The 26642-nt window shown below is 42.3% G+C and overlaps 1 protein-coding gene across 1 annotated transcript in view; it reads left to right on the forward strand.

Moving 5' to 3' along the window:
* Positions 1–1571: 1571 nt before the first annotated feature.
* LOC311140688 (histone-lysine N-methyltransferase 2A-like) overlaps positions 1572–26642 on the forward strand; it is a 49303-nt gene continuing 24232 nt past the window's right edge. The window contains exons 1-14 of the mRNA XM_084175865.1: positions 1572–1925; positions 7471–7549; positions 10634–15268; positions 15452–15645; positions 15872–15985; positions 16231–16393; positions 16543–16777; positions 16887–17185; positions 17359–17462; positions 18112–18222; positions 19443–19556; positions 19735–19884; positions 20277–20487; positions 20640–20753. Coding sequence (XP_084031991.1) covers positions 1617–1925; positions 7471–7549; positions 10634–15268; positions 15452–15645; positions 15872–15985; positions 16231–16393; positions 16543–16777; positions 16887–17185; positions 17359–17462; positions 18112–18222; positions 19443–19556; positions 19735–19884; positions 20277–20487; positions 20640–20753 — 6832 coding nt within the window. The 5' untranslated portion in view covers positions 1572–1616. The remainder of the gene's footprint in view (positions 1926–7470; positions 7550–10633; positions 15269–15451; positions 15646–15871; positions 15986–16230; positions 16394–16542; positions 16778–16886; positions 17186–17358; positions 17463–18111; positions 18223–19442; positions 19557–19734; positions 19885–20276; positions 20488–20639; positions 20754–26642) is intronic.

The following is a 26642-nucleotide window of genomic DNA, read 5'->3' on the forward strand; positions in this document are numbered from 1 at the left end:
CATGCAATGTTTTTATCTTTGAACTATGCTGGTCACGTGACTTATAATTAGAGAAGAACAGCACTTGGTGGTTCACTCTTACCAACTTACCTAAATAGTATTTCCTGCAGAGGGTGAGTTTCTCCTCATTGGGAAGGCGCTCTAGGTTCATGTTGATTTCCTGTTATTTTTCCCCCTTCGTATTGACAGCTTTTCAAAGAGACCTTGAAGTATGAAGGAAGAGTATAAAAGTGAGAGGGTTTGATGAAGATCTAGACTGTCTGTAAAATACGAGGGTGCCCCCTATCGATAACAGCGGGAACAAGTCTTGTGATCCCACTCAACTTTGGCCTGGCTATCTGCCCAGATTACACAGATCCGCGATAAAATAACATATTTCAACACCACTGTTGCGAACTATTGAAGTATTTTGAGGGGAAATGTGTAGGCTCGTAGCTAAGTTTTGAAAAAGCAGTCGAAAATACTGCGTGCTGATATCTGCGCTAAGATAGCTGGATGGCTAACTATATGCTACAATGTTAATAGCAATATTCCTCTATAGGAACCACTATTACAGAAAAGACAGAATGAATAATATTTGCAGAGGCTTTTACCTGTAATCTTTAATTATATAGACGTCAAATAGCTCTAAATTGCTCGAGAATTTAACGTTAAACAACTCAAAACATCAACACAAAAGAGCATTTCCCCTCTGCTTCCTGCTCCAGTTTTTTGTAGAGGGGGATGTGACGTCCACACTGGTCCCCCAGTTCATTGTGGGTAATGTAGTTCAGCTAGCGTACATGGCATTTAAATGAAAATATATTTAAACAGTGAAATTAACTTTTGCTCGTAGTAAATCACCTTTGATTGCTGACTGCAGATGATCAGAATTACCATGCAAAAGATATGCAAAATATGTGCCTTGTAGTTGCAAAATTACTGTAAACCTGCATGTCTCATTCTGTGAATAATTTCCATCAGTGAAGTGTATTGCAATATACAGCCTATATCCCCCCACAATTCTCCTCTTATCAATGCAAAAAATATAGGCCTAGACTTGTGGATGTGTAATTCTTCTTTTCAAATTATGTTTAGAGTTTGATTTAATTGCATTGACTCTCTTATTTTCAAATTATGTTTAGAGCTTGATTTAAGTGCATTGACTCTCTCTCATGTAAGGAGCGCGCAGATCATCTACAGTGGTTAATTCAGTATGATCATATCAGAAGACGACGACAAGCCGCTCGGCCACTGAGTTATAGGGACAAGCCTAAAAATCTTGGTACAGCGGTAGATAGCCATTCACAAAATGTGTATTTTTTTTGCATGGAGGTAAAACTGGGTCTTGTAGTTAATTATCAATAATCGTAATGGTTGTAATCAAACGATGATCGAGCAAAGTGTCCTTTGTTTAATATCAAATGGGTTTATTACTTGCATTACAAAGCATATTGCATTGCACACACCACTCCTATAAATTCCAATCATCATTTAAATAAAGATTTGCAAGTTACCCTGTGAAGCTTTCCCGTGGAAATACTTCATTTCCCGGCAGCCTTGCGGGGTCCCCCCCTCCCTATCTCGCGCCTTCCCTCGTCTCACCTCAAGTTGCTATCGGTGTTGTTTTTGAAGCTATGATGGCGGCAGCGGGATGCGGATCAGCAACCGCGGCTGCCATAGGAGGGCAAGTTGGTACTGCTGCACCCCGAGGTCGCTTCCCTGGTCGGCCTTGGTCGTCTCGCAGCCGCTTGCGTTCTGAGAAGCGATGGCAACTCGACCGATCAGGGGCAGAAGCTGACGATGCGACTAATGCTGGAGGCCCAAGGCCCACAAGCCTGGTACTATCGTTAAACGAGGACCAGTCTCACTTGCGCTTACTTGGGATAGAGTCGAACCACAAGAACCTAGCGGAGGCTGGGTACAGCTCAAGTGGGAGCGAAGAGGTGAGAGCCCAAATCGCTGCTGGAGTTAGTATTTTTTTGCTTCTTTTATCATGGCATTTTGGTTACCTGTGTTGGTGTGTAGTTTTTTGTGTGTGTGTCTTGTAGAGTTGGCTCCGTTTCATAATACTTTGCTATAAGTGTCAACATTAGTTAGCTAACGTTAGCAGTAGCCACTTCATGGGATGTTCGTCAATAGCGCTAGCTAACAAAGAAGGGGAAGGCTAATGTAATGTTTGTCTGCATTGGAGATCTATGGTTAGTTAGACATACGATTTACCACGAATAACTTACACCTACGCTAGCTAGTCAGGTATTTGTCTTAAGTTGGTGTTTAGCTGGTTTATGCCTGTAATTGCTGCAGTGAGTAACGAACGTAGCTACATAAATGTTTCTATGAATTCAAGAGGGGGAGGGGCTACGTCATAAATACTCTCTATGATAGCTAGCTAACTACGGTTTATGGGGATCATTTGACGTTCCTTTAAAAAACATGGCTTGCAGAATGTCACCCAGGTCCGTTTTTTGTCACAGTCACTGAGTCAATCAATGTAACGCTTGCTAATGTAACTAGCTTGTTGGAGAAGTCATTGGAGGGAAAACTATGATAACGAAACCCGGTAGTGGGTAAATTTGTCATGATGTGAGATGCAGTCCATTTTTTATTTCATTACAAGCAAGAGAGGAGCACCACTCAAAAGCATATTAGATGTTTCGATTTGACATATAAATGACATAGGCCTACCTAATGACTGCAAGTATTAATATGTTGATAATCTGGCTTGGACCCTAGCTCTACATTAGCTGACAAAATGCTGCTGCCATAATATCGACTTTATTTGCATATTAACAGGCATGTAGCAGATGTAGCTAGAGGCCTGCAACCCCTCCCAAGTTCCCAGGCATGACTGGGTAAATTGCTGCTGGTTTCTTGGTAATGCAGCTTTGTTCATGGATGGTGAGGCATTACCTGGAGGAGGAGAGAATTTGAAAGATGTGCTTGGACTGTTTGTGAATGATTAACTTAACTAGTTGATGTAATGGCTTGTCCCGTGCACTTGTGTTGGGTTTGTAATGGTATAGTTTGGTTCTCAAGACTAGCACGATAATCTACAGGTCATCCCAATGATGGTAAACATTTGACATGAGAGACCTATTCCAAGAAGGCAGTAACCTATAACACTATACTTGGTCATTTCCATGTAAAAGGACCCATGAGCACCAACACAAAGTTCGTAGGAGCATATCAAATTGGTTGTCAAATGAAAGCTAAGAGTCTATATTTTTGGAAAATGAAGGCACAGATCCATAAAAATAAATACATGTCATTTTATAAATTAGACATAAGTAATGACTTTCTGGTCAAATAGATGGAAAAGGGATCTTAGAAAATATCTACCAGAAAGTCATAAAAGGTATTAGAAATACATCAAAACACAATGTTGAAGTAAAGACACCCTGCCAACTAATATCATCAATTATATTTAGAAATTATTTTCCTTTAAGTTGAAGAAAAATTTCCTTGTGCCTTGTAATTCCATTACCAAAATCCCACATCTTTAAGATATTTTCACATTTCTCTCCCTCATGTGGAGGGAGGATAATGAACGTTCACAGAAGTAACAAGTAAAGGTAGACCTACCAAATAGTTAGTGTTTTTACTGATTTTTTTGTTGTTTATCAATTATTTAGTAATCATTAATACAGCAATTGTCAACAATGGGAAATCATAGTTGTCACAAACCACAGTTGAATCACCTGCTACTGTCCTCTCTCCCACTGGCATACTGTTACAGTGCACTCGGAAAGTATTCAGCCTTATTCTGAAATTGATAACAAATATATATTTCCTCATCAATCTACTCACAATACCCTATAATGACAAAGCAAAAACAGGTTTTTAGAATTTTTAGCAAATTGATTAAACATTAAAAACAGAAACCTTATTTACATAAGTATTCAGACCCTTTGCTATGAGACTCGAAATTGAGCTTAGGTGCATCCTGTTTCCATTGATCATCCTTGATGTTTCTACAACTTGATTGGAGTCCACCTGTGGTAAATTCAATTGATTGAACATGATTTGGAAGGTCCCACAGTTAGTGCATGTCAGAGCAAGGAATTGTCTGTAGAGCTCCGAGCCAGGATTGTCGAGGCACAGATCTGGGTAAGGGTACCCAACATTTTCTGCAGCATTGAACGTCCCCAAGAACACCGTGGCCTCCATCATTCTTAAATGGAAGAAGTTTGGAACCCCCAAGACTCTTCCTAGAGCTGGCCGCCCGGCCAAACTGAGCAATCTGAGGAGAAGGGCCTTGGACAGGGAGTTGACCAAGACCCCGATGGTTACTCTGACAGAGCTCCAGAGTTCCTCCTTGAAGATGGGAGAACCTTCCGGAAGGACAACCATCTCTGCAGCACTCCACCAATCAGGCCTTTATGGTAGTGGCCAGACAGAAGCCATTCATCTGTAAAACGCACATGACAGCCCGCTTGGAGTTTGCCAAAAGGCACCTAAAGGAGTCACACCATGAGAAACAAGATTCTCAGGTCTGATGAAACCAAGATTGAACTCTTTGGCCTGAATGCCAAGCATCACGTCTGGAGGAAACCTGGCACCATCCCTACGGTGAAGCATGGTGGTGGCAGCATCATGCTGTGGGGATGTTTTTCAGCGGCAGGGACTGGGAGACTAGTCAGGATCGAGGGAAAGATGAATGGAGCAAAGTACAGAGAGATCCTTGATGGAAACCTGCTCCAGAGCGATCAGGACCTCAGACTGGGGCGAAGGTTCACCTTCCAACAGGACAACGACCCTAAGCACACAGCCAAGACAACGCAGGAGTGGCTTCGGGACAAGGCTCTGAATGTCCTTGAGTGGCCTAGCCAGAGCCCGGACTTGAACCCAATCTAACATCTCTGGAGAGACCTGAAAATAGCTGTGCAGTGACGCTCCCTATCCAACCTGACAGAGCTTGAGAGGATCTGCAGAGAAGAATGGGAGAAACTCTCCAAATACAGCTGTGCAAAGCTTGCAGCGTCATACCCAAGAAGACTCAAGGCTGTAATCGCTGCCAAAGGTGCTTCAACAAAGTACTGAGTAAAGGGTCTGAATACTTATGTAAATGTAATATTTCAGTTTTATTTTTAATACATTTGCAAACATTTCTAAAACCTTTTTTTTTTTTTTTTTGGGGGGGGGGTCATTATGGGGTATTGTGTGTAGATTGATGAGGGGGGGAAAGAAACTTCATCCATTCTAGAATAAGGCTGTAACAAATGTTTTGTGTGGAAAAAGTCAAGGGGTCTGAATGCGCTGTATGTTTTGCCCCCCCAGTTAATGTTACCTCTCCCGGGTCTTACTGACAACTACCCATGAGACCCCTTTCTTTGCATTTACTGTAACTAGCATCTGAACCCACTGAGCACCGACCGACACCGGATGTCCATGGACGTTGAAATTTGGTCAGTCCGCCCCGGCCTTGATTTCAACGTCCACAGACGTCGTTTTTTTGGTGGGTCTGGACCGGCCTTGATTTGACTCAAACATAGACGTCCATGATTGGTTCAGAATTGGTCCGATCACCAATCATAGACGTCTATGTTTCACAAGTTTGCACAGTACTGTGAAGCACAGCTGGGTACAGTAAAAAAAAGTAGAGTATAGTTCAGTACGCGTTAATGCAGAATTCTGCGTTTTCTCACGCAGAAAAAGAAGAGCAGGCATAAGATACTGTATCTTGATGCATTTTGTAAACGCAGATCTAAAATGCTTCTTATTGTAAGTTCTGCTCGGCATCAGACTAATTTTGTGCTTCAGTTGCACTTTTCCACTCATGAGAATTCACGAACTGGCGTTCTATCAGCAGACAGTGCTCTGACTGATGTGTAGCTACTTTTCTATGGTACTTTTCTCAGTGTAGCCTCCTTTTCTCTGGTAAAATTTAAGATTAACTTCAAGCAACACATTAGTAAATGTAGCTGGCTACGTTCTTTCTATTATAAACAATAGAAATATGATGGCCGTATGTGTTGCGCTAATGTATTTTCTGTGAAGGAGAACTATAGTTGCATGCCCCTGATCACCATATTGAAACAAAAAATCACTGTCTTTCAACATAAATCGCATGGGAAATGGTTTAAAACGCAGATTTTGATCAAAATGCAGATTTCTGAACTCTAACGCAACCCCTGGTACAGTAAAGTTTGGTACACTAGAGCACACTAGAGTCTACTGTACTGAATAGGGATCTTTAACATTTAACCATTAATTGGTTAGCAGCCGGAAATACATTTGACCGCTTATGTTAATCAGTCTATATAGGTTTCTAACAGAGATTTTAATCTCTGTCACACATGGAACCGCTCGCATTAGGTGCGCTGTTTAGAACAGTTTTTTCCCGCATAATGCATTTTGGCAAATGTTTGAAAATTGTTTTATTTGCTGCTTCATTACAAGAGTTGCATGTTCCATAATAGGCTATAGCCTTTTGACTGTAAGACGATAGGCTTGCTATTGTTGCATGTTTGCATTAAGCACTTAATGAAAAACGTCAGCACCTTTTCAATGCATATTTTCGGTTGGTCACGCCATTTTACTGTTAGGAAATGTTTTACTGTTTTATTGACCGGTTAATGAGGGTCTTGTTTGGGGGCGGAGATCATGAGAATAGTGGCCAGTGTGTAGAATAATACCCATATATGCAAAGTATGATATTGCATATTTTTACGTTTGTGTACCTAATTCAGGATACATCACCATGAAGAGTGACATTCATATCCATATTTATGCATTTCTGTGTAGTACAGATCAGTGAACCATTATGTAATTCCGTTATCATAGTTCTGTTACCGGTTGTAAATCTACTTCACGTAGTGTATTCAATAACCAAAATAGATTTTTCAAAGTCAAGGTGTCATGTCATAGCTGACACCCCATTCTTTCTGCAAACATCTTTGAATCTTAATTCGGATAGTTATTTAAGAGTTTTTGGAAAATGTGGTTGTGTAAAAAATAGAGGGAGATTTGACTGTTACCAAATTTAGCATCTGCACAGTTTTTACAGTAAATGTGTTTTTGTGAAATGTTCTGTGTAAATTGTTCAAAGTAGTCCTTGTGCATAGAGTTGTATGGTTTGTTCAACTTTTAAGTCAATGGTTTTTGTTTAGCATACATTTTAAAGTGAAAAATCGGAGTCTCTCATGGAATTGCCCACTCACTACATGACATTACACAAATCAAATGTAAAAAAAATAATGGATTGCCATGCCACTGTTCTCCCTCAAGGTTGGGATATAAAAAAGCTTCTGTAGTCAACAGTACTTGTACTAGCAGTCAATTGCATAGGCCTAGTTGTGTTCTGTTGTGTGTGTTAGGTCATTGTCACATTGTCAAAGCTGTTAGGCCTAATTGTTGCATGTGAACTAATATTCATCCATTTCAAATGCATATTCGGTATCAAACTGTTGTGATGTTATGGAAAATTGTGAAACAGTTGGAAAAAGAACATTGGGTGTCCAAAGTTACTAATCTGTCCTTGCCTTTCAGGGAGAGGATTTCACAGGATTTGAATCTCATCGTAAAGGATATCAAGGCCCCGTACGGTCCAGACATAATCCCTTCAAAAGTAAGTATTAGCCTATTCTACACCTATGCCCATCCCTTGCCACCTATCTATTATTCTTGGGCGGTATTGAGATTTCCATACTGTTCTTCTGCCATCCCGGGATTTACGGTATTACTGGCATAGCACACAATGGGCGCTAAAAACACAAAAAAGGCCCATTGGGAGTCTGTTTACAAAATTAGCACACGTAATAGCGAATTCTCATGGACGCTTTTAGCTACATGCTAACAAGCGCAAACAAACAAACCAATTGCAAAGACTGGCAAATCTAGCTCATAAAGTTATGCAAGTATAGCGAGTAGCCATTTTCAGTGTGGACATTTACAAGCTAATGTGACGAGAGAAATTGTGCAAATAAACAAAGTTGTAATGCATGTTTGTCTGAAGAACAGCACGTGTACACTGAGAAGAGGGGAGAAGAACGGAGAGGAGGACAAAACGCTAGTTGGAAGCACAGGAAAAGAAATGGCAGCTGTACAGATTATTCATCCAGAGCTCTTTGATTTATCAAACACGGCAGAAAGCTAACCGCCCGTCTCCTTATTAATTCGGCCACTTACTTAGATAACTAACAAGTAACCAAATACACAGCTGGAGAGTATAGCACATCATGGACAGTTTTAAGATATCTGATGGCAAACATTTAGTAGTGAATTGCATACAAGTGTAACTTTATCACCTCATGTGCACCACACAACAGAGAGAGACTCACCGATACATATAGAACGCTATGGACTCACCAGCTCCCACTTTCTCCCATTGTGTTCTTTACAACGAACAAATTACTGGCTGCTGTTCTGGGAAACTATGGTAAGCTTCATTTAATGAAAAATATGACTGGAGACATGAAGAATGCGATCTGCTTTATCTCCTAACGTATCGTACAAGTTGACTGCAGGTATTTACTTAAAAAATAGCTGCAAATATTTTAATGTATTCAAAAACTTCAAATAAATAGTTTTGACGGTATATGAAAACCATCCCGTGGGTATTTCCAAATAACCCGGTATACAGTATACCGCCCAACCCTACTCTCAATTATTGAATGGGTAAAGTATACAGATTCAGAGCATTACCTGGTTGTACAGTTGAACTACCAAGTCATAATCTCTAAGGTACAAGGGTAATTCTGTGTTACCAGTGAATATAACATCATCTTAATGATCTGTCTTAAACAGTTCTCCAATGGAAATGTTAATGCAGTGGAAATTATTTTGGAATGTCTCATTTAAACTACGCAAAGTATTCACACCCCTTGACTTTTTCCACATGTTTGATTGACTACCTCATCGCTGTACCCCACACATACAACTGTCTGTATGGTCCCTCAATTTGAGCAGTGAATTTCAAACACAGAATCAACCACAAAGACCAGGGAGGTTTTCCAATGCTTCGCAAAGAAGGGCACCTATTGGTAGATGAATTTAAAAAAGCAGACCCTGAATATCGCTTTGAGCATGGTGAAGTTATTAGTTACACTTTGGATGGTGTATTAATACACCCATTCCCTGCAAAGATACAGGCGTCCTTCCTAACTCAGTTGCCGGAGAGGAAGGCAACCGCTCAGGAAAATCGTGACTTTCAAAAAGTTACAGTTTAATGGTTGTGATAGGAGAAAACTGAGGATGGATCAACAAGATTGTAGTTACTCCACAATACTAACCTAAAATACACAGTGAAAAGAAGGAAGCCTGTACAAAACATGAATCCTGTTTGCAATAAAGCACTAAAGTAAAACTGCAAATCAATGAATACAAAGTGTTATGTTTGGGGCAAATCCAACACACCACATCACTGAGTAACACTCTTCATATTTACAAGCATGGTGGTGGCTGCATCATGTTGTGGGTGTGCTTGTCATCGGCAACTACTAGGGAGTTTTTTAGGATAAAAAGAAACGGAATAGAGCTAAGCACAAGGAAAATCCTAGAGGAGAACCTGGTTTGGTCTGCTTTCCAACAGCCACTGGAAGATGACAAATTCACCTTTCAGGAGGACAATAACCTAAAACACAGGGACAAATTGGTGTAAAGTACTTAAGTAAAAATACTTTCTGTACTTTACTATTTGTATTTTTGACTACTTTGACTTCACTACATTCCTAAAGAAAATAATGTACTTTATACTCCATACATTTTCTGCGACACTTGAAAGTACTCATTACGTATTGAGTGCTTAGCAGGACAGGACAAGGGTCTAATTCACACACATCAAGAGAACATCCCTGGTCATCCCTACTGCCTCTGATCTGGTGGACTCACTAAACACAAAATGCTTCATTTGTAAATGATGTCTAAGTGTTGGAGTGTGCCCCTGGCTATCCGGAAATGAAAAAAAACAAGAAAATGGTCCTGTCTGGTTTGCTTAATATAAGGAATTTTCATACTTAAGTATATTTAAAACCCAATGCTTTTAGACTTTTACTCAAGTAGTATTTTACTGGGTGACTTTCACTATTATTTGAGTCATTTTCTTTTTAAGTATCTTTACTTTTACTCAAGTATGACAATTGGGTACTTTTTCCACCTCTGCAAATATACGCTAGAGTTGCTTACCAAGACGACATTGAATGTTCCCGAGTGGCCTAGTTACAGTTTTGACTTAAATTGGCTTCAAAATCAATGGCAAGACTTGAAAATGGTCGTCTAGCAATGATCAACAACCAACTTGACAGCTTGAAGAATTCTAGAAAGAGTAATGTGCAAATATTGTACAATCCAGGGGTGCAATGCTCTTAGACTCACCCAGAAAGACTCACAGCTATAATCGCTGCCAAAGGTGACTCTAACATGCATTTACTCAGGGGTGTGAATAGTTATGTAAATGAGATTTCTGTATTTCATTTGCAATAAATTAGCAAACCTTTTTATTATCATTTTGTTATATAATTTTGTTTTCACTTTTTCATTATGGGGTATTGTGTGTAGATGGGTGAGACATTTCATTTTAATCCATTTTGAATTCAGTCTGTAACACAACAAAATGTGGAATAAGTCAAGGGGTATGAATACTTTCTGGAGGCATTGTACATCATCTTAGATATGATAGTAATTTCCTCTCTCATTTGTTCTTTTCCTCCATAAGGTGATCCTATCAAAACCAAATCAAGAAGGATACGAGAGAAGCCACCTCTTGTAGTCACCCCAAAAGAGATAGAGGAGTCTCCGACTCCTAAAGAAGATGCACAATCTTCACAAGAAGTCCACTGTGCAATTCCTCCAGATGCAGTGCCTCCCAAGGATGGTAGGAAGGGTTCAAAAAACAAGAACTCAAACCCAGCAAAGGAGAGGCGTCCTGCGAAAAACGGGGCAACGTCAACTCCAAGGATTACCATCAAGTTGGTGGCCAAGAAGACGGTGAGAAAGGAAAAGGGAGGACGTCAAAAATCTGTGGAGAAGCTGAAGGTAAAAGGATTTAATTTTCAGTCAAAAGCTAATGATGTCGAAGGTGACCAGATCTCCAGTACCCATGTCAAATTAAAGACAGAGACACAAGCTGATGAGGCACAGCATCTGAATGGCACTGAGGATGAGGGAGGCGGAGGAGCCATACCTGCAAGGAGGCGTGGTAGATCTGCCTCCAAGATCACTGACCCCTGTGTTCAAAGTGGGGCCAAAGTTGGGGAGGTTGATGACCAAAAATCAGAGGGGGGTAGAAAATCAACAGGCAAACAGGACATTGCACTGGAAAGTGGAAATGCGGAGCCAAAAACTGACATTAAGAAATTCAAACGGAAAGAAAGAACCGCAGAGGTTAGCACTGAAGTCAATAAACTGGTGATCCGAAGAAGAAATAGAACTACTAATCCACCCTCCGAAACACATGGAGGCCTTGTAACAGAATCAAAAAACCAGAGCAATGACAAAGTATGTCTGGCAGAGTCCTTGTTAGAGGTTTCAAGAATAGAGGAAGCCAAACCACCATCCAGAAAGAGTAGACGTAAACAAAGCAAGGCACATCAAGAAGAGAAGATGGTCACAGAAATCAATGTTCCATTAGCCACAGAACCTGAAAAGCAAATTTTTGAATCCAATGACGGTCTGGCTTTTAAAAATGACGATGATATAATCGGGATTCCAACTTTTAAGCTGATTAAAATCAGAAACCCCAAATTGGAAGGCTCATCTCGGTCTGACAGTAAGGGCTCCTCTCGTAAGAAAAAACGAAGCAAATTTGTGTGGACACTTACATTGGTTAAGGGGAAAAGCAAGGAAACCCTAGTGCAGGGCTCTGGAAATACTGTCAAAGGAACAGAGAAGCAGCGGAATACCACTGAATTGGACAAAGCCTCTCTTTTTGAACCCAGTGTGATCGAGTGTGTAGAGAACCCTGCAGCGAAAGAGGCCACGAGTTTTACCACCTCCAGAGATGCTGAGCACACACATAATGAGAGGTCTTCCAAGAAGAAGACTAAGGAGACTTCGTCTCTTGAGGATAAGTCCTCTCTTCATGTTGAAGTGGGACGGGTAACGCAACCACATCCAGAGGAGACCACTCAACCAACTGACTGTTGTGATACTGTGGCAAAGGCTGTTCCACCCCTTCAGATAAAAAAGGTATCCTCACCCGATAAACCTAAACGCTCAAAACCATCATTCTTGATCCAGCAAACTAGTCCTGCGCCTGAAGAAAAAAATATACTGGTAATCACAAAAGAGTCAATTGAAATTCTGGATGAAAAAATTACTTTATCAGACACAAATGCTGTGACTACTCCCAAAGCAAGGAGGAGAAGGTCGGCAAAGATTTCTACACCACGAAAGAAGCGTGGAAGTCATAAACCCTGGACAACCCACAAACACAAGCTTAAATTAAGTCCAAATGCGGAACATCCATCTGAGGAACCTGCCAGTGAAGCAGAACCACAGACCGATAAGGTGTTGAAGACTGAGGTTTCCACATTGTCTGTTGTCTCTAAACCTAGAAGGAGAAGAAGTTCGAGTGTTTCAGTTAGAAAGAGGCCAGGGAAGACACATATGTTACCTGAACCCACTGAAACTCCAAACACAGAGTTAGCCTCATCTGAACCACAGACAGAGGAGGTCTCCACATTGTCTGTTATCTCTAAATCTAGAAGAAGAATACATTCTATCCTTTCAAGTAGAAAGAAGTCAAGAAAGACACCAACATCATCTGAAACTCTGAACACCGAGATGGCCCCATCTGAACCGCTGACAGAGAAGGTCTCCACATTGTCTGTTGTCTCTAAACCTAGGAGAATACATTCTATCCTTTCAATTAGAAAGAAGTCAAGAAAGACACCAACATCATCTGAAACTCTGAACACCGAGATGGCCCCATCTGAACCGCTGACAGAGAAGGTCTCCACATTGTCTGTTGTCTCTAAACCTAGGAGAATACATTCTAGCCTTTCAATTAGAAAGAAGTCAAGAAAGACACCAACATCATCTGAAACTCCAAACACAGAGATGGCCCCATTTGAACCACAGACAGAGGAGGTCTCCACATTGTCTGTTGTCTCTAAACCTAGGAGAAGAACTTCTAGCCTTTCAATTAGAAAGAAGTCAAGAAAGACACCAACATCATCTGAAACTCCAAACACAGAGATGGCCCCATCTGAACCACAGACAGAGGAGGTCTCCACATTGTCTGTTGTCTCTAAACCTAGGAGAATACATTCTAGCCTTTCAATTAGAAAGAAGTCAAGAAAGACACTAACATCATCTGAAACTCCAAACACAGAGATGGCCCCATCTGAACCACAGACAGAGGAGGTCTCCACATTGTCTGTTGTCTCTAAACCTAGGAGAATACATTCTAGCCTTTCAATTAGAAAGAAGTCAAGAAAGACACCAACATCATCTGAAACTCCAAACACAGAGATGGCCCCATCTGAACCACAGACAGAGGATGTCTCCACATTGTCTGTTGTCTCTAAACCTAGGAGAAGAACTTCTAGCCTTTCAATTAGAAAGAAGTCAAGAAAGACACCAACATCATCTGAAACTCCAAACACAGAGATGGCCCCATCTGAACCACAGACAGAGGATGTCTCCACATTGTCTGTTGTCTCTAAACCTAGGAGAAGAACTTCTAGCCTTTCAATTAGAAAGAAGTCAAAGACACCAACATCATCTGAAACTCCAAACACAGAGATGGCCCCATCTGAACCACAGACAGAGGAGGTCTCCACATTGTCTGTTGTCTCTAAACCTAGAAGGAGAAGAAATTCTAGGATTTCAATTAGAAAGAAGTCAAGAAAGACACCAACATCATCTGAAACTCCAAACCTAGAATTAGCCCTATCTGAACCTGTGACTTTGGCTGACACTCAACCAGAGGTAAAGGTGGAGCCAGAGACCCAGCCAATAGTGAGTGGAAAGGTGCTGCTGTTAGAGCCCCCTGTTATTGAACAGACAGAACCATGCCGTCATAGAAGTCTGTTCAAACATGGCAAAAAGAAGCGAAGAGCCTTGATTGGACAGAGGCAGAAACAAAGGCAGAGGCCAAGAGGGATAAAGAGTGATGAGAGTAAATCGCCAGAAGGTAATGTACCTGAAGCTGTTGAAGAGGTAGACCTAAAGGAAGTTTCCTCCCCAGAGGCTGCTTCCACACCGGCAAGCTCTAAACTCATTGGCATCCTCAAGACCAAGTACAGAAGGAAAAAGGTCCCCAATTCAAGCCTTCAGTTCCTTGGTACCAAAAGACCAAGAGCCAGGCCAAAAACTCTATCTAAGCAGGTAGAAATGGATCTCGTCCAGCAAATTTTGGAGGAGCAGGATATACAAGACACTGTGGATGATGAACCACAGTCTGATGCTTTTGATGACCTGCCTGGTAAATCAAAGTACCTTAAAAACATAAAGCACTTCATCATGCCTGTTGTCAGTGCCCGGTCCTCACGGGTGATCAAGACTCCACAGAGGTTTATGGATGATGCTGGCATGTCCGTTTTGCCACGTAGAAACTCTCCGAAGAAAGGCCAACTATTCGGCTTACACCCACGCACTGGAAGGAAACGAGAAGATGGCACAGGTAGAGAGCTTACTCCTGATCTGCCTATCGACGAGGAAGAATTTCTAAATGAGGCGCAGTTAGATGTCGATTTGTTCTCAACTCAGGAACTTGACCAGGAAACCACTGACGTGAGTGACAGCTTATCCTCAGAAAAGCAGTCTGGAAAGAGGAAGTCCCTTTTGAGGAATCCCAGTTTCAAGTGGCATGTGCCAGGAGAGTCTGGTGAGGAGGTATATACACTGGACAAAACTCTACAGAGCGAGTATGAGACTTTACTTTTATCCAAAGAATTCCAAATTGCTTCTGACACATCAACCGATCCCCAGGAGGTTCAGAAAAATAAAAGGCCCTACAAGTTCAACAAGCAAACATCTCACCTAAAGATGTACAAGCGACTGAAGAAGCTGCAACCAGGACTTCCCAAAAGGAGAATAAAAAATATGATGACAGATGGTGTTTGCAATACTCTTCAATCTTCTGTTCATGTGCTAGCGGAAGGTCTGGATGATGAAGTCAAGAGCATCTGTCTGAAGAAACATCCCACAATCACAGCTCCAAGCAAACCCAAATCGAAGCAAGGCAAATCCAAGCTCAAGATTGAGGACCTTGATAGTCCTGGGGTTGTGCGAAAAGTCTCTGTGTGTGTTCGGACTATGAACTCAAAGTTCTTAACATTTCAATATGGAGAACATGAGGAGTTGACAGAGGAAGACAAAATAAATGCAGAACAATGTCTTGCAGGTAAGCAAAGAGCTACCAATGAGCCATTTCATGCTGATAGTTGTTTAACATTAGCTTGCTTGATAAATAACTGCACATTATGTAAACTTGGTATTTTTGTTTGTTTGTATGTTACTTGGTTTTCACTGCTTAAACTACCCTGGAAAGTAAAGTGGCATACCTTTTGGACTTTCTCTGTCCCAGAAAAAGGAAAGCTTGAGCCAGAGGAGCTGCATCTGGACATGATCGCTGAGGCTGACCGTGCTGCTGCTGAGGAGAAAGGAGCCACCCAGAGAGTTCGCCTCACAGGGGCCAATAAGAGGATGTTCAATCTGCTCAAGAAAGCCAAGGTCCAGCTCAACAAGATCGACCAGCAGAAACAACTCAAGTCCTCAGGGGTAATAATTGTTTCACTCATGAAAATAATACACATCAAAATTGGCATGCAGACAGTTATTTTTTGCAGTAAACAACATGCATGATGGGACTTTTTTCTGATACAGAATATGCTTTATGTTTCCCTTCATTGTCATTAAATAGGATGATATTCATTAACACCAATATTGTGATATCTCTGGAGAGCTTCCTGTGTAAGCCCATAGTGATGAAACATGTTACCTGCAGCTTCTATCAGGGCCTGCTGGCTCCAGAGATGCAGCTGGGAAGAGACAAAGGAGGAAACAGAAAGAGCAGCTTGAGCCTGCTGCCTCAAACATGACTGACCCTCCCCTGTCACAGGTATGGGCATATAAACACCATCCTGGTCTGTGCTGTTCTCTGCATGTTTTACGTTCAGTGTCTCAGTTTTGTTATTCAATGTGTCTGAATGTTACTTTTTCTTTCTCTTACTCAATAAAGTATCAGTATGTTGTTTTTTCCTCACTAAGACCCACCAATTCTGGTCATAAATACATTTTTCATTGTGATGAATGAATGTGTCATAACAGCATCCCTCCCTGTCCCCCCTCTCTCCTTGTTGACAGGAGTTCCGCAGAGCGGGGGGTCCACGCATCAAGCATGTGTGCCGTGCAGCAGCTGTGGTGCTGGGCCAGCCTCGTGCGCTGGTGCCTGAAGATATGATCCCCAGACTCAGTGCTCTGCCACTGCATGAGAGAACTGGCATATCCCCTTCTGGCAAAAACCAAGGTAGAGCCTCAAGCTTTCAAAACTGATTATCAATGCAAATCTCTCAACAAACATTTTTGAGTGACATTCTGCGTTCTTGTCTTTCCACAGAATTTTCTTTGACTTTCCTATGAAATATATCATAATGATATACCTTACATCTATTGCAGGTGGTTTGTCTCCCTCTGGGCCAGACAGCCCTGGGCTGCCGGATCAGAAGGTTACCAAGGTCAGGAAGTCGGGAGCAGGTTTTGCTAAACAAAAGAGCCTTGGACCGTTTGGGCTCCGCTCTCGGAGGTGTGGGATCTGCAAGGGCTGCAACCACGAGGAGGACTGTGGCGAGTGCATGAACTGCCTGGACAAACCCAAGTTTGGAGGACCCAATACGAAGCGACAGTGCTGCATGTAAGTGTGCTGCTCATCAGAATTGCAAAGGTGACCAACTCACATATATGATACTAAATTATATAGATTGAGTAGACAACTAAATGATCAATTTTTTCCCCTCCAAAAGATATAAAAGATGCGATCAGATTGAAGACCGAAAGGCACGTCGTCTGAGTGGCAAGTTCCCTAGAGGTCCTGGGAAGCGCAGGCGGCATTCCCTCAGCGTGGTTCAGTCTAGCAACGAGGAAGTTGATGGGATGGAGGTGGGGGACAGCCAGAGCCCGTCTGTGAGGAAGCAGCCACGGCGCTGTGTGAAGCCGCGCTCATACTTTGACCTGCTGGACTATGACTCCGACCTGGAGATTACTGTGGGCTCCAACTCTGCCTCCCCTGGCCGGAGGAGAGGCCCCGGCCCACGCAGCCAAGGTAGTAGTATAACATTATTGAGAAGTGATCATACAAAGGGATTTTCCTCTGTTTATTTAATATTGTCAGATCTTTTAGAAGATCCTGGTCAAAGCTGTGAGGGAATGCATTAACTCTGAAGTATTAACGCTGTATGTCTAATGACCACTGCAATGGTTCCTTTTCGTCTTTAGACTTTGTCTCTCTGGATGGATTCCTGGGAGACCTATCAGACGACGGCGTGAGACATCGCAGGCTGCACCACCGAATCCCTCCTGGTCGCCGTAAAACTGAGAAGGTAAAGAATCACAACAGGGCTGCTGCTCTGATGACACTGAGCAGGTGGTGCTTGAATTAACAATTTCTGGGTCTCCTAGGTGAATAACACAAAGGATCTGCACAACCCACTCCCCACCTCTCTCTCTCCAATCTCTCCTCTATCTTTCCACTCACTTCGTCTTCTCTCTGCTGCACCTTATGGTGGGATTCCCTGTCCTCTCTTCCTTCTCTCTCCTCCTCTCATTCTGAGTTAAGCTGCTGCTTGTTTATAGGTGCTCATGGCAGATAACGCTGGTGCTCTTTTGCTTTGGCCTCAGCAGTCCTACCCTTCACAGGCACAGCGGAGGCGGACAGGCCCGTGGAGCGGTGGTGTCTACAGCTGGCTGGACGATGACCACCAGGGAGAGAGAAGGTCAGAGGGGCTGTCGGCGGAGCAGCTATTGCTGCAGATGATGCAGTCCCCCCCACACCCACAGTCAGACCTGGAGCTATCCTCCTCCTACCCCGAGGACCAGGGGTCCCCCCACCCCTGGCGCCTGCTATCCCACACTGGGGCCACCCCGGGGTGGCCAAGGGCCAGGGCAAGGGTAGGGGGTGAGAGGGGAAGGATGTTGGTGGAGGCGGGGTGGGGACGAGCCCATTTTCATGCTCCGTCATATTTTTCCCAGAATCCTCTTGAGCAGACGCCACCCAGCGTCCTGGCCGCCCTGGCCAATGGATTCGACCAGAGGGAGAGGGAGCCCGCCGAGCCTACGCACAAGATCGGAGTGGATTTCAAGGTCGGATGCTTTTCTCTGACTCTTGTAGCTGTGGCTTTAGATATATAATTTACCAGTTAGCTACTGATTTTGCTTGTCAAGCCAATATAGAAAGATATACACTACCGTTCAAAAGTTTGGGGTCACTTAGAAATGTCCTTGTTTTCGAAAGAAAAGCAATTTTCATAACATCAAATTGATCATAAATACAGTGTAGACATTGTTAATGTTGTAAATGGCTATTGTAGCTGGAAACGGCTGACTTTTAATGGAATATCCACATAGGCGTGCAGAGGTCCATTATCAGCAACCATCAGTCTTAATTAAATAGTACCCGCAAAACACCAGTCTCAACGTCAACAGTGAAGAGGAGACTCCGGGATGCTGACCTTCTAGGCAGAGTTGCAAAGAAAAAGCCATATCTCAGACTGGCCAATAAAAATAAAAGATTAAGATGGGGTGTCTGAGATAAGGGTTTTCTAATGATCAATTAGCCTTTTAAAATGATAAACTTGGATTAGCAAACACAACGTGCCATTGGAACACAGGACTGATGGTTGCTGATAATGGGCCTCCGTACGCCTATGTAGATATTCCATTAAAAATCAGCCGTTTCCAGCTACAATAGCAATTTTCAACAATAACAATGTCTACAGTGTATTTCAAATCAATTTGATGTTATTTTAATGGACAAAAAAAACTTTCTTTCGAAAACAAGGACATTTCTAAGTGACCCCAAACTTTTGAACTGTAGTGTAGGCCCAGTGCAAGTGCATTGATTTAGACAACTAAACTTGAGCCTTGCATTATAATTAAGCAATAAAGCTGAGGAGATGTGGTATATTGGCCAATATACCGGAAATTCCTGAGGTGCCTTATTGCTATTATAAACCGTTACCAACATAAATATAACAGTAAATAAGTAGTTTTGCATCATACCCGTGCTATATTGTATGCTAAATACACAGGAATGCTGTTTCAGCCAATCAGCATCCAGGACCCAAACTACTCATAATTTGCCATTATCATCAGGCTTTGTGTGTCTTTGGTTAGGTTTAGTTATGTAATTACATTATCTATCCACTGGATGTCAGTGTTCTTCTACATCAAGAGTCCAAAAGGCTGTTTCCCCATCTCTGTATCACCCACTCTGTATCACCCACTCCTGTGTCTGACTCTGTCCTGTGGCCTCAGCATGAGAGGTGAAAGCTGTGTCTAATCATCCCCTGTCTGCCCTGCAGGAGGACTGTGACCTCCAGAACGTGTGGATGATGGGAGGCCTGAGTATCCTAACCTCTGTGCCCCTCATGCCCCCCTGTGTATGCCTGCTGTGTGCCAGTAAAGGACAACAAGAGGTAAAGGCTCACAACATGGCTCTGTTATTACAATGTCCCATTGGAGGAATGTCTTTGTTTTCAACCCTGCTATTTGCTATAGGATGTTTTGACATGTAGGGTGTTTTTGTCATTGAAGAAAATGGATCCACCATTGGAAAGTCTTAAACCTGCAGACCGTTGTCTGTTCCTATCCTAGCAAATGCTGTACTGCCAGGTGTGCTGTGAGCCCTTCCACCGGTTTTGCCTTGAGCCAACGGAGCGGCCCTCTGAGGAGAACAAGGAGAACTGGTGCTGTCGCCGCTGCAAGTGCTGCCACGTATGTGGCAGAAAAAACAAGCACTCCAAGGTATGGGTCCACACAAGGCCCCAGTCACTCCAGTCTCACCTGAGGACTTATCCACCTGGTCACTCGTTTTAGGCTATATCTAGGGCCTATAGTTAACCCAGAGACGGAAGAGGAAGCGAGACACTCCACTCAGTTTTTTTTCTGGTTCAATGAGAGTCAATGAACTAAGTAGACATGATCTAGCTGCTATTGCATTGGTGTCTATGGGAGAGACACTTAAGTAGACCGGAACTGACCATTTTTTTCAATTGTTAACGGCCTGAGTGTGATCTATCTTCATATATCCACATCTTTGGTTATCCCTGATCAGGAAGAAACTGTGACCCCGACATCAGTATAGCCACCAATCTATGTGTAACTCTGTAATACCATATCTCTCTGGTGTTCCTCAGCCTCTGCTGGAGTGTGACAGATGTCAGAACTGTTATCACCCTTCATGCCTGGGGCCTAACTACCCCAAACCCAACAAGAGGAGGAAGGCCTGGGTGTGTATGACGTGCATCAGGTGTAAAAGCTGTGGGGTTACACCAGGGAAGAGTTGGGACACAGAGTGGAACCACGATAAAGGACTCTGTCCGGACTGCACCAAGCTCCACGACCAAGGTGAGATGACGTGAGCACGCTGGGGAACTCAATCTGCAAACACAAATAATAATAATAATAATATGTTAAAACATGATAAAAGACAAGTTCATTTCTTTGATTTCACTGTTCATATGGGAATGGCAGGATATTGACGATATCTCCCTCTAAAGGCAACTACTGTCCAATCTGCTTCAAGTGCTATGAGGACAGTGACTACGACAGTCAGATGATGCAGTGTGCCACCTGCAACCACTGGGTACATGCCAAGTGTGAGGACCTAACAGGTGAGTCTTCCAGTGTTACTCCCAACTTCCTCTGCTGTGTAACGGGTTCCCATGCTCAGCAGTACCTTTCACAGGGATGCAAACTTGAGCTGGGGTGCGCAGACAGTGATGGGAATTCTGTAGTTACATTTGTTTAATTATTGGAGCAGCTCGCAGTGCAAGCAAAGTGGATACATAATATTCGGTATAATGATACTTGGTCTGGTAGCACATTGTTAGTAAAGTGTTGGTATGGTGACAACCCCATTCTGATAATAGGCAGATTTTTTTTGCAGTTTACGTGCGAATAATTTCTGTCACCTTTTTAGGCCCTCACCAGTTTGCACTGAGGGTATAAAACATTATAAACACCTGCTCTTTCCATGACATGCCTGACCAGGTGAATCCAGGTGAAAGCTATAAGCCCTTATTGATGTTACCTTCAATCAGTGTACTCACCTCCCTGACGAAGGCCCTTCTCCCCCGATTGCTCAATTTGGCCGGGCGGCCAGCTCTAGGAAGAGTCTTGGTGGTTCCAAACTTCTTCCATTTAAGAATGATGAAGGGCACTGTGTTCTTGGGGACATTCTTGGGAAAGTATTCAGACCCGTTCCCTTTTTCCACATTTTGTTACGTTACAGCCTTATTCTAAAGTTGATTAAATAACACATTTTCCTCATCAATCTACACGCAATACCCCATAATCACAAAGTGGAAACAGGTTTTTAGAAATGTTTGCAAATGTATAAAAATAAAACATACCTTATTTACATAAGTATTCAGACCCTTTGCTATGAGACTCGAAATTGAGCTCAGGTGCAGCCTGTTTCCATTGATCATCCTTTAGATGTTTCTACAACATGATTGGAGTCCACCTGTGGTAAATTCTATTGATTGGACATGATTTGGAAAGGCACACACCTGTCTATAAGGTCCCACAGTTGGCAGTGCATGTCAGAGCAAAAACCAAGCCAAGAGGTCGAAGGAATTGTCCGTAGAGCTCCGAGACAGGATTGTGTTTGAGGCACGGATCTGGGGAAGGGTACCAAAACATTCCTGCAGCATTGAAGGTCCCCAAGAACACAGTGGCCTCCATCATTCTTAAATGGAAGAAGTTTGGAACCAGTGCTGGCCGCCCGGCCAAACTGAGCAATCGGGGGAGAAGGGCCTTGGTCAGGGAGGTGACCAAGAATCCGATGGTCATGCTGACAGAGCTCCAAAGTTCCCCTGTGGAGATGGAAGAACCTTCCAGAAGGACAACCATCTCTGCAGCACTCCACCAATCAGGCCTTTATGGTGGAGTGGCCAGACGGAAGACACCCCTCAGTAAAAGGCACATGACAGCCCGCTTGGAGTTTGCCAAAAGGCTCCAAAAGGACTCTGACCATGAGAAACAAGATTCTCTGGTCTGATGAAACCAAGATTGAACTCTTTGGCCTGAATGCCAAGCGTCATGTCTGGAGGAAACCAGGCACCATCCCTACGGTGAAGCATGGTGGTGGCAGCATCATGCTGTGGGGATGTTTTTCAGCGGCAGGGACTGGGAGACTAGTCAGGATCGAGGGGAAAGATGAATGGAGCAAAGTACAGAGAGATCCTTGATGAAAACCTGCTCCAGAGCGCTCAGGACCTCAGACTGGACAATGACCCTAAGCACCCAGCCAAAACAACGCAGGAGTGTCCTTGAGTGGCCTAGCCAGAGCCCGGACTTGAACCCAATCTAACATCTCTGGAGAGACCTGAAAATAGCTGTGTAGCGATGCGCCCCATCCAACCTGACAGAGCTTGAGAGGATCTGCAGAGAAGAATGGGAGAAACTCCTCAAATACAGGTGTGCCAAGCTTGTAGGCGTCATACCCAAGAAGACTCAAGGCTGTAATTGCTGCCAAAGGTGCTTAAACAAAGTACTGGGTAAAGGGTCTGAATAGTTATGTAAATGTGTTATTTCTGTTTTCTTTAATACATTTGCAAAAAAATCTAAACCTGTTTTTGCTTTGTCATTATGGGGTATTGATGAGGATTCTTAAAAAAAAAAAATCAATTTCAGAATAAGGCTATAACCTAACAAAATGTGGAAAAAGTCAAGGGGTCTGAATACTTTCCGAATGCACTGTATATTCCTTCCTCTCATTCCTCCAGCCAAATCACAGGTAGCTTTGCAAATATGAGCAAATCAGCCATTCTATGCAGTATTCTATTATACACTGATCAGTGTTATGTTCAATTAGTTTTTTTGAGTAGTGTGAATTTCACTGACAGGTTTTTGGAGAACGTTTAGAAAACTTGAACAAGCGTCCGTGGGAAGGGGAGAACAAGATGCTAGGCCACTGATTGTGTAATGGGACCAGTAGCATTAAAGAGCATTCAACAAATGACTCATCACAGTAACCACAGGAGTTTCCAATAAAGAACTAGTATGAAAGTTCTCTTGAATTACGTGGGTGATTCTCAAAATAGTTAGATGTGATGCCCTGATGTAATTTTCTGGCGAAAGGAGTTGTGAAAATGCACGACTAGAGTTCTGCTTTGTAGTGGGTTTTTTCTCCAGTTATGAGGAAGTTGACCTTTGCTCTGGCAGGAACATGTTTCTCACATTTTTGGTTTGTTTGTCTAGTTTCAGTTCGTTGTCCTTGGAATTGACACCATAGGCGAGGCGCATGCGGTTACCGATAGGACGCGTGGGGAGTGATTGGTCCCTTTATTCCAGACAAAACTGTGGTTATATGTAGAAACCAGACATCAAAGTTTAAATTAAGCCCATAAAATCGATAGATTAATATATCCCCAAGCACCTGGAAGAGAGTGAGTGGTCAGTTTTGTATAACAGCAAACCAGTCAGTTGGTAAAGTGACGCGGCGACACAACCATGGCTTCTCTCAGTGGAAAAGACAAGGAACAACTTGGAGATGCAAATGAGAGTAATGAACAGCTGAAGGATATCCAGGAAAACATAGCTAAAAGACTCTTGATACTCACCAAAACAAACAAACTGTTACAATCTGTGGTGAAAACAGTAGATTTGCTCGAAAAGACACGCACCAACAAGACATGCCCAAAAGAGAACAAGATGACAAATTTATTGTTTTGGAAACAAAGCTGCTAACTTTGGAAGATTAATTGGACCAACAAGAAAATACTATAGAATGAGACGAAACAACATGAAAATATTGTCCTTACCGGAAGACGAGGAACAAGAAGACCCTTCCAGCGACGTGGTCATACTGATATCAGAGGAACTTGACGTGGGTCACCAGAGGATCTGGAACGATGCCATCTGTGAGAAATAGAAGCACGCAAAATACCCTTTGCATGGTAATCTTCAAGTTGTGGAACTATCAGACCAAAGTCAACATTCTGAATGCACAGGGGGGTAAGGAGATTAAAATCCATGGCCAATTCATTAGATTCATCCAGGACCTGTCTGCTAGGCTGCGATCAGACAGTTACTGGAGAAAGGAGGAATCAAAACTCCTCTCCGATTCCTGGCAGTGCTGTGGGTATGGAAGAGAAAGCAAAGGATGGAATTCACAAGTGCAGATGAGGCCCTTGACAAGCTGGAATAATCCCTTCCAGTGAAGGAGAGACCCCTGGTTTGAGGAAAAGAAGAAGCAGGAAAAGGTGATAAACACTCTAGGCTACATACAGGGATGCTAGGACCAGCACATCGTAAATTGAGACATTATTATTCCCCCCCTCCCCCCAATACAATCTATGCTCTACCTTCCCCAAGTTATTCTCCTTCTATATGAAGTAACGATTGAAGTAACCGATGCTAATGGGCTACATGGACATTGAAAAGACAATTAAAAAAGGGAAAAATAGCATGTACAGTGCCTTCAAAAAGTATTCACACCCCTCGACTTTTTCCACATTTACAGTGGGGGAAAAAAGTATTTAGTCAGCCACCAATTGTGCAAGTTCTCCCACTTAAAAAGATGAGAGAGGCCTGTAATTTTCATCATAGGTGCACGTCAACTATGACAGACAAAATGAGAAAAGAAATTCCTGAAAATCACATTGTAGGATTTTTAATGAATTTATTTGCAAATTATGGTGGAAAATGATACATATCCCAAATGAAATAAATGATCTCACTCAATACATTTTAATAGAAAGTTAGCAAAAATAGATAAGATCTTGCTACCATGGCAAGGTAAATCCCTGTCTATTTGTGGAAAATTCACCCTGAATAACTCTTTAGTATTATCCCAGTTTACCTTTTTGCTTACGGTCTTGCCTACGCCTAGCGAACAGTTTTTTAAATTATATGAGAAAAAAATATTCAATTTTATTTGGAACGGCAAGCCAGACAAAATTAAACGGGCCTATTTATATAATGAATATGAATTCGGAGGACAGAAATGATTAAATATTAAAGCATTACACCGATCACTAAAAGCTTCAGTCATACAAAATGTATACTTACTTCCGAACTGGTTCTCTAGCAAATTAGGAAGATTGTCTCACCAAATGTTCAAGAATGGTCTTTTTCCCTTTTTTCAGATTACAACCTGTCACTTTCAGTTATTTGAAAAGGAAATAGTCTCCCAAATATCACTTTCTAAAAGAAGCCATAGAAAATTGGTTGCAATTTCAATTTAATCCTCCAGAAACGACAGAACAAATAATGCAACAAATATTGTGGTTAAACTCAAATATACTAATTGATAAAAAAAACATTATTTTTTCAAAAAATGTTTTCAAAAGGTATAATCTTCATAAATGATATCATAGGTAGGACTGGTGGAGTTATGTCGCACATGCAGCTAACAAAAACATATGGAAATGTCTGCTCTACCCAAAATTACAACAAAATATTTGTAGCATTACCGCAAAAATGGAAGAGGAAAGTGGAAGGGGGAAAAAGTAAGGAACTTGTCTGTCGGCCTTGCATTAAAGAACATCATTGGTGTAAGAAAATGTGTGATAAATAAACTACACCAGTTTCATTTAAGGACCAAAGGATTGACAGCCGTCCCATATAGATTGCAAAATAGTTGGGAAGAGATTTCTGACGTACCGATTCCATGGCATAGTGTTTATGAACTGATACGCAAAACGACGCCAGATTCAAAACTTAGAATTTTTCAATTTAAATTATTGTACAAAATTCTTGCTACCAATAGAATGTTATTTATATGGGCGGTACAATCTTCAACAACCACAATAAATTGGGTGAATTTTGGCCCATTCCTCCTGACAGAACTGGTGTAACTGAGTCAGGTTTGTAGGCCTCCTTGCTAGCACACGCTTTTTCAGTCTGCCCACAAATTTTCTATAGGATTGAGGTCAGGGCTTTGTGATGGCCACTCCAATACCTTGACTTTGTTGTCCTTAAGCCATTTTGCCACAACTTTGGAAGTATGCTTGGGGTCATTGTCCATTTGGAAGACCCATTTGCGACCAAGCTTTAACTTCCTGACTGATGTCTTGAGATGTTGCTTCAATATATCCACATAATTTTCCTTCCTCATGATGCCAGCTATTTTGTGAAATGCACCAAGCCCTCCTGCAGCAAAGCACCCCCACAGCATGATGCTGCCACCCCCGTGCTTCACGGTTGGGATGGTGTTCTTTGGCTTGCAAGCAACCCCCTTTTTCCTCCAAACATAACGATGGTCATTATGGCCTAACAGTTCTATTTTTGTTTCATCACACCAGAGGACATTTCTCCAAAAAAGTACGATCTTTGTCCCCATGTGCAGTTGCAAACCGTAGTCTGGCTTTTTTTATGGCGGTTTTGGAGCAGTTGCTTCTTCCTTGCTGAGCGGCCTTTCAGGTTGTTGTTATAATAATAATAATAATAATAATAATAATTATTATTATTATTATTATTTCCATGTAGGACTTGTTTTACTGTGGATATAGATACTTTTGTACTTGTTTCCTCCAGCATCTTCACAAGGTCCT

The sequence above is a fragment of the Coregonus lavaretus genome, assembly GCF_964263955.1.
Source record: "Coregonus lavaretus genome assembly, chromosome: 13".
NCBI classification, from domain to species: domain Eukaryota; kingdom Metazoa; phylum Chordata; class Actinopteri; order Salmoniformes; family Salmonidae; genus Coregonus; species Coregonus lavaretus.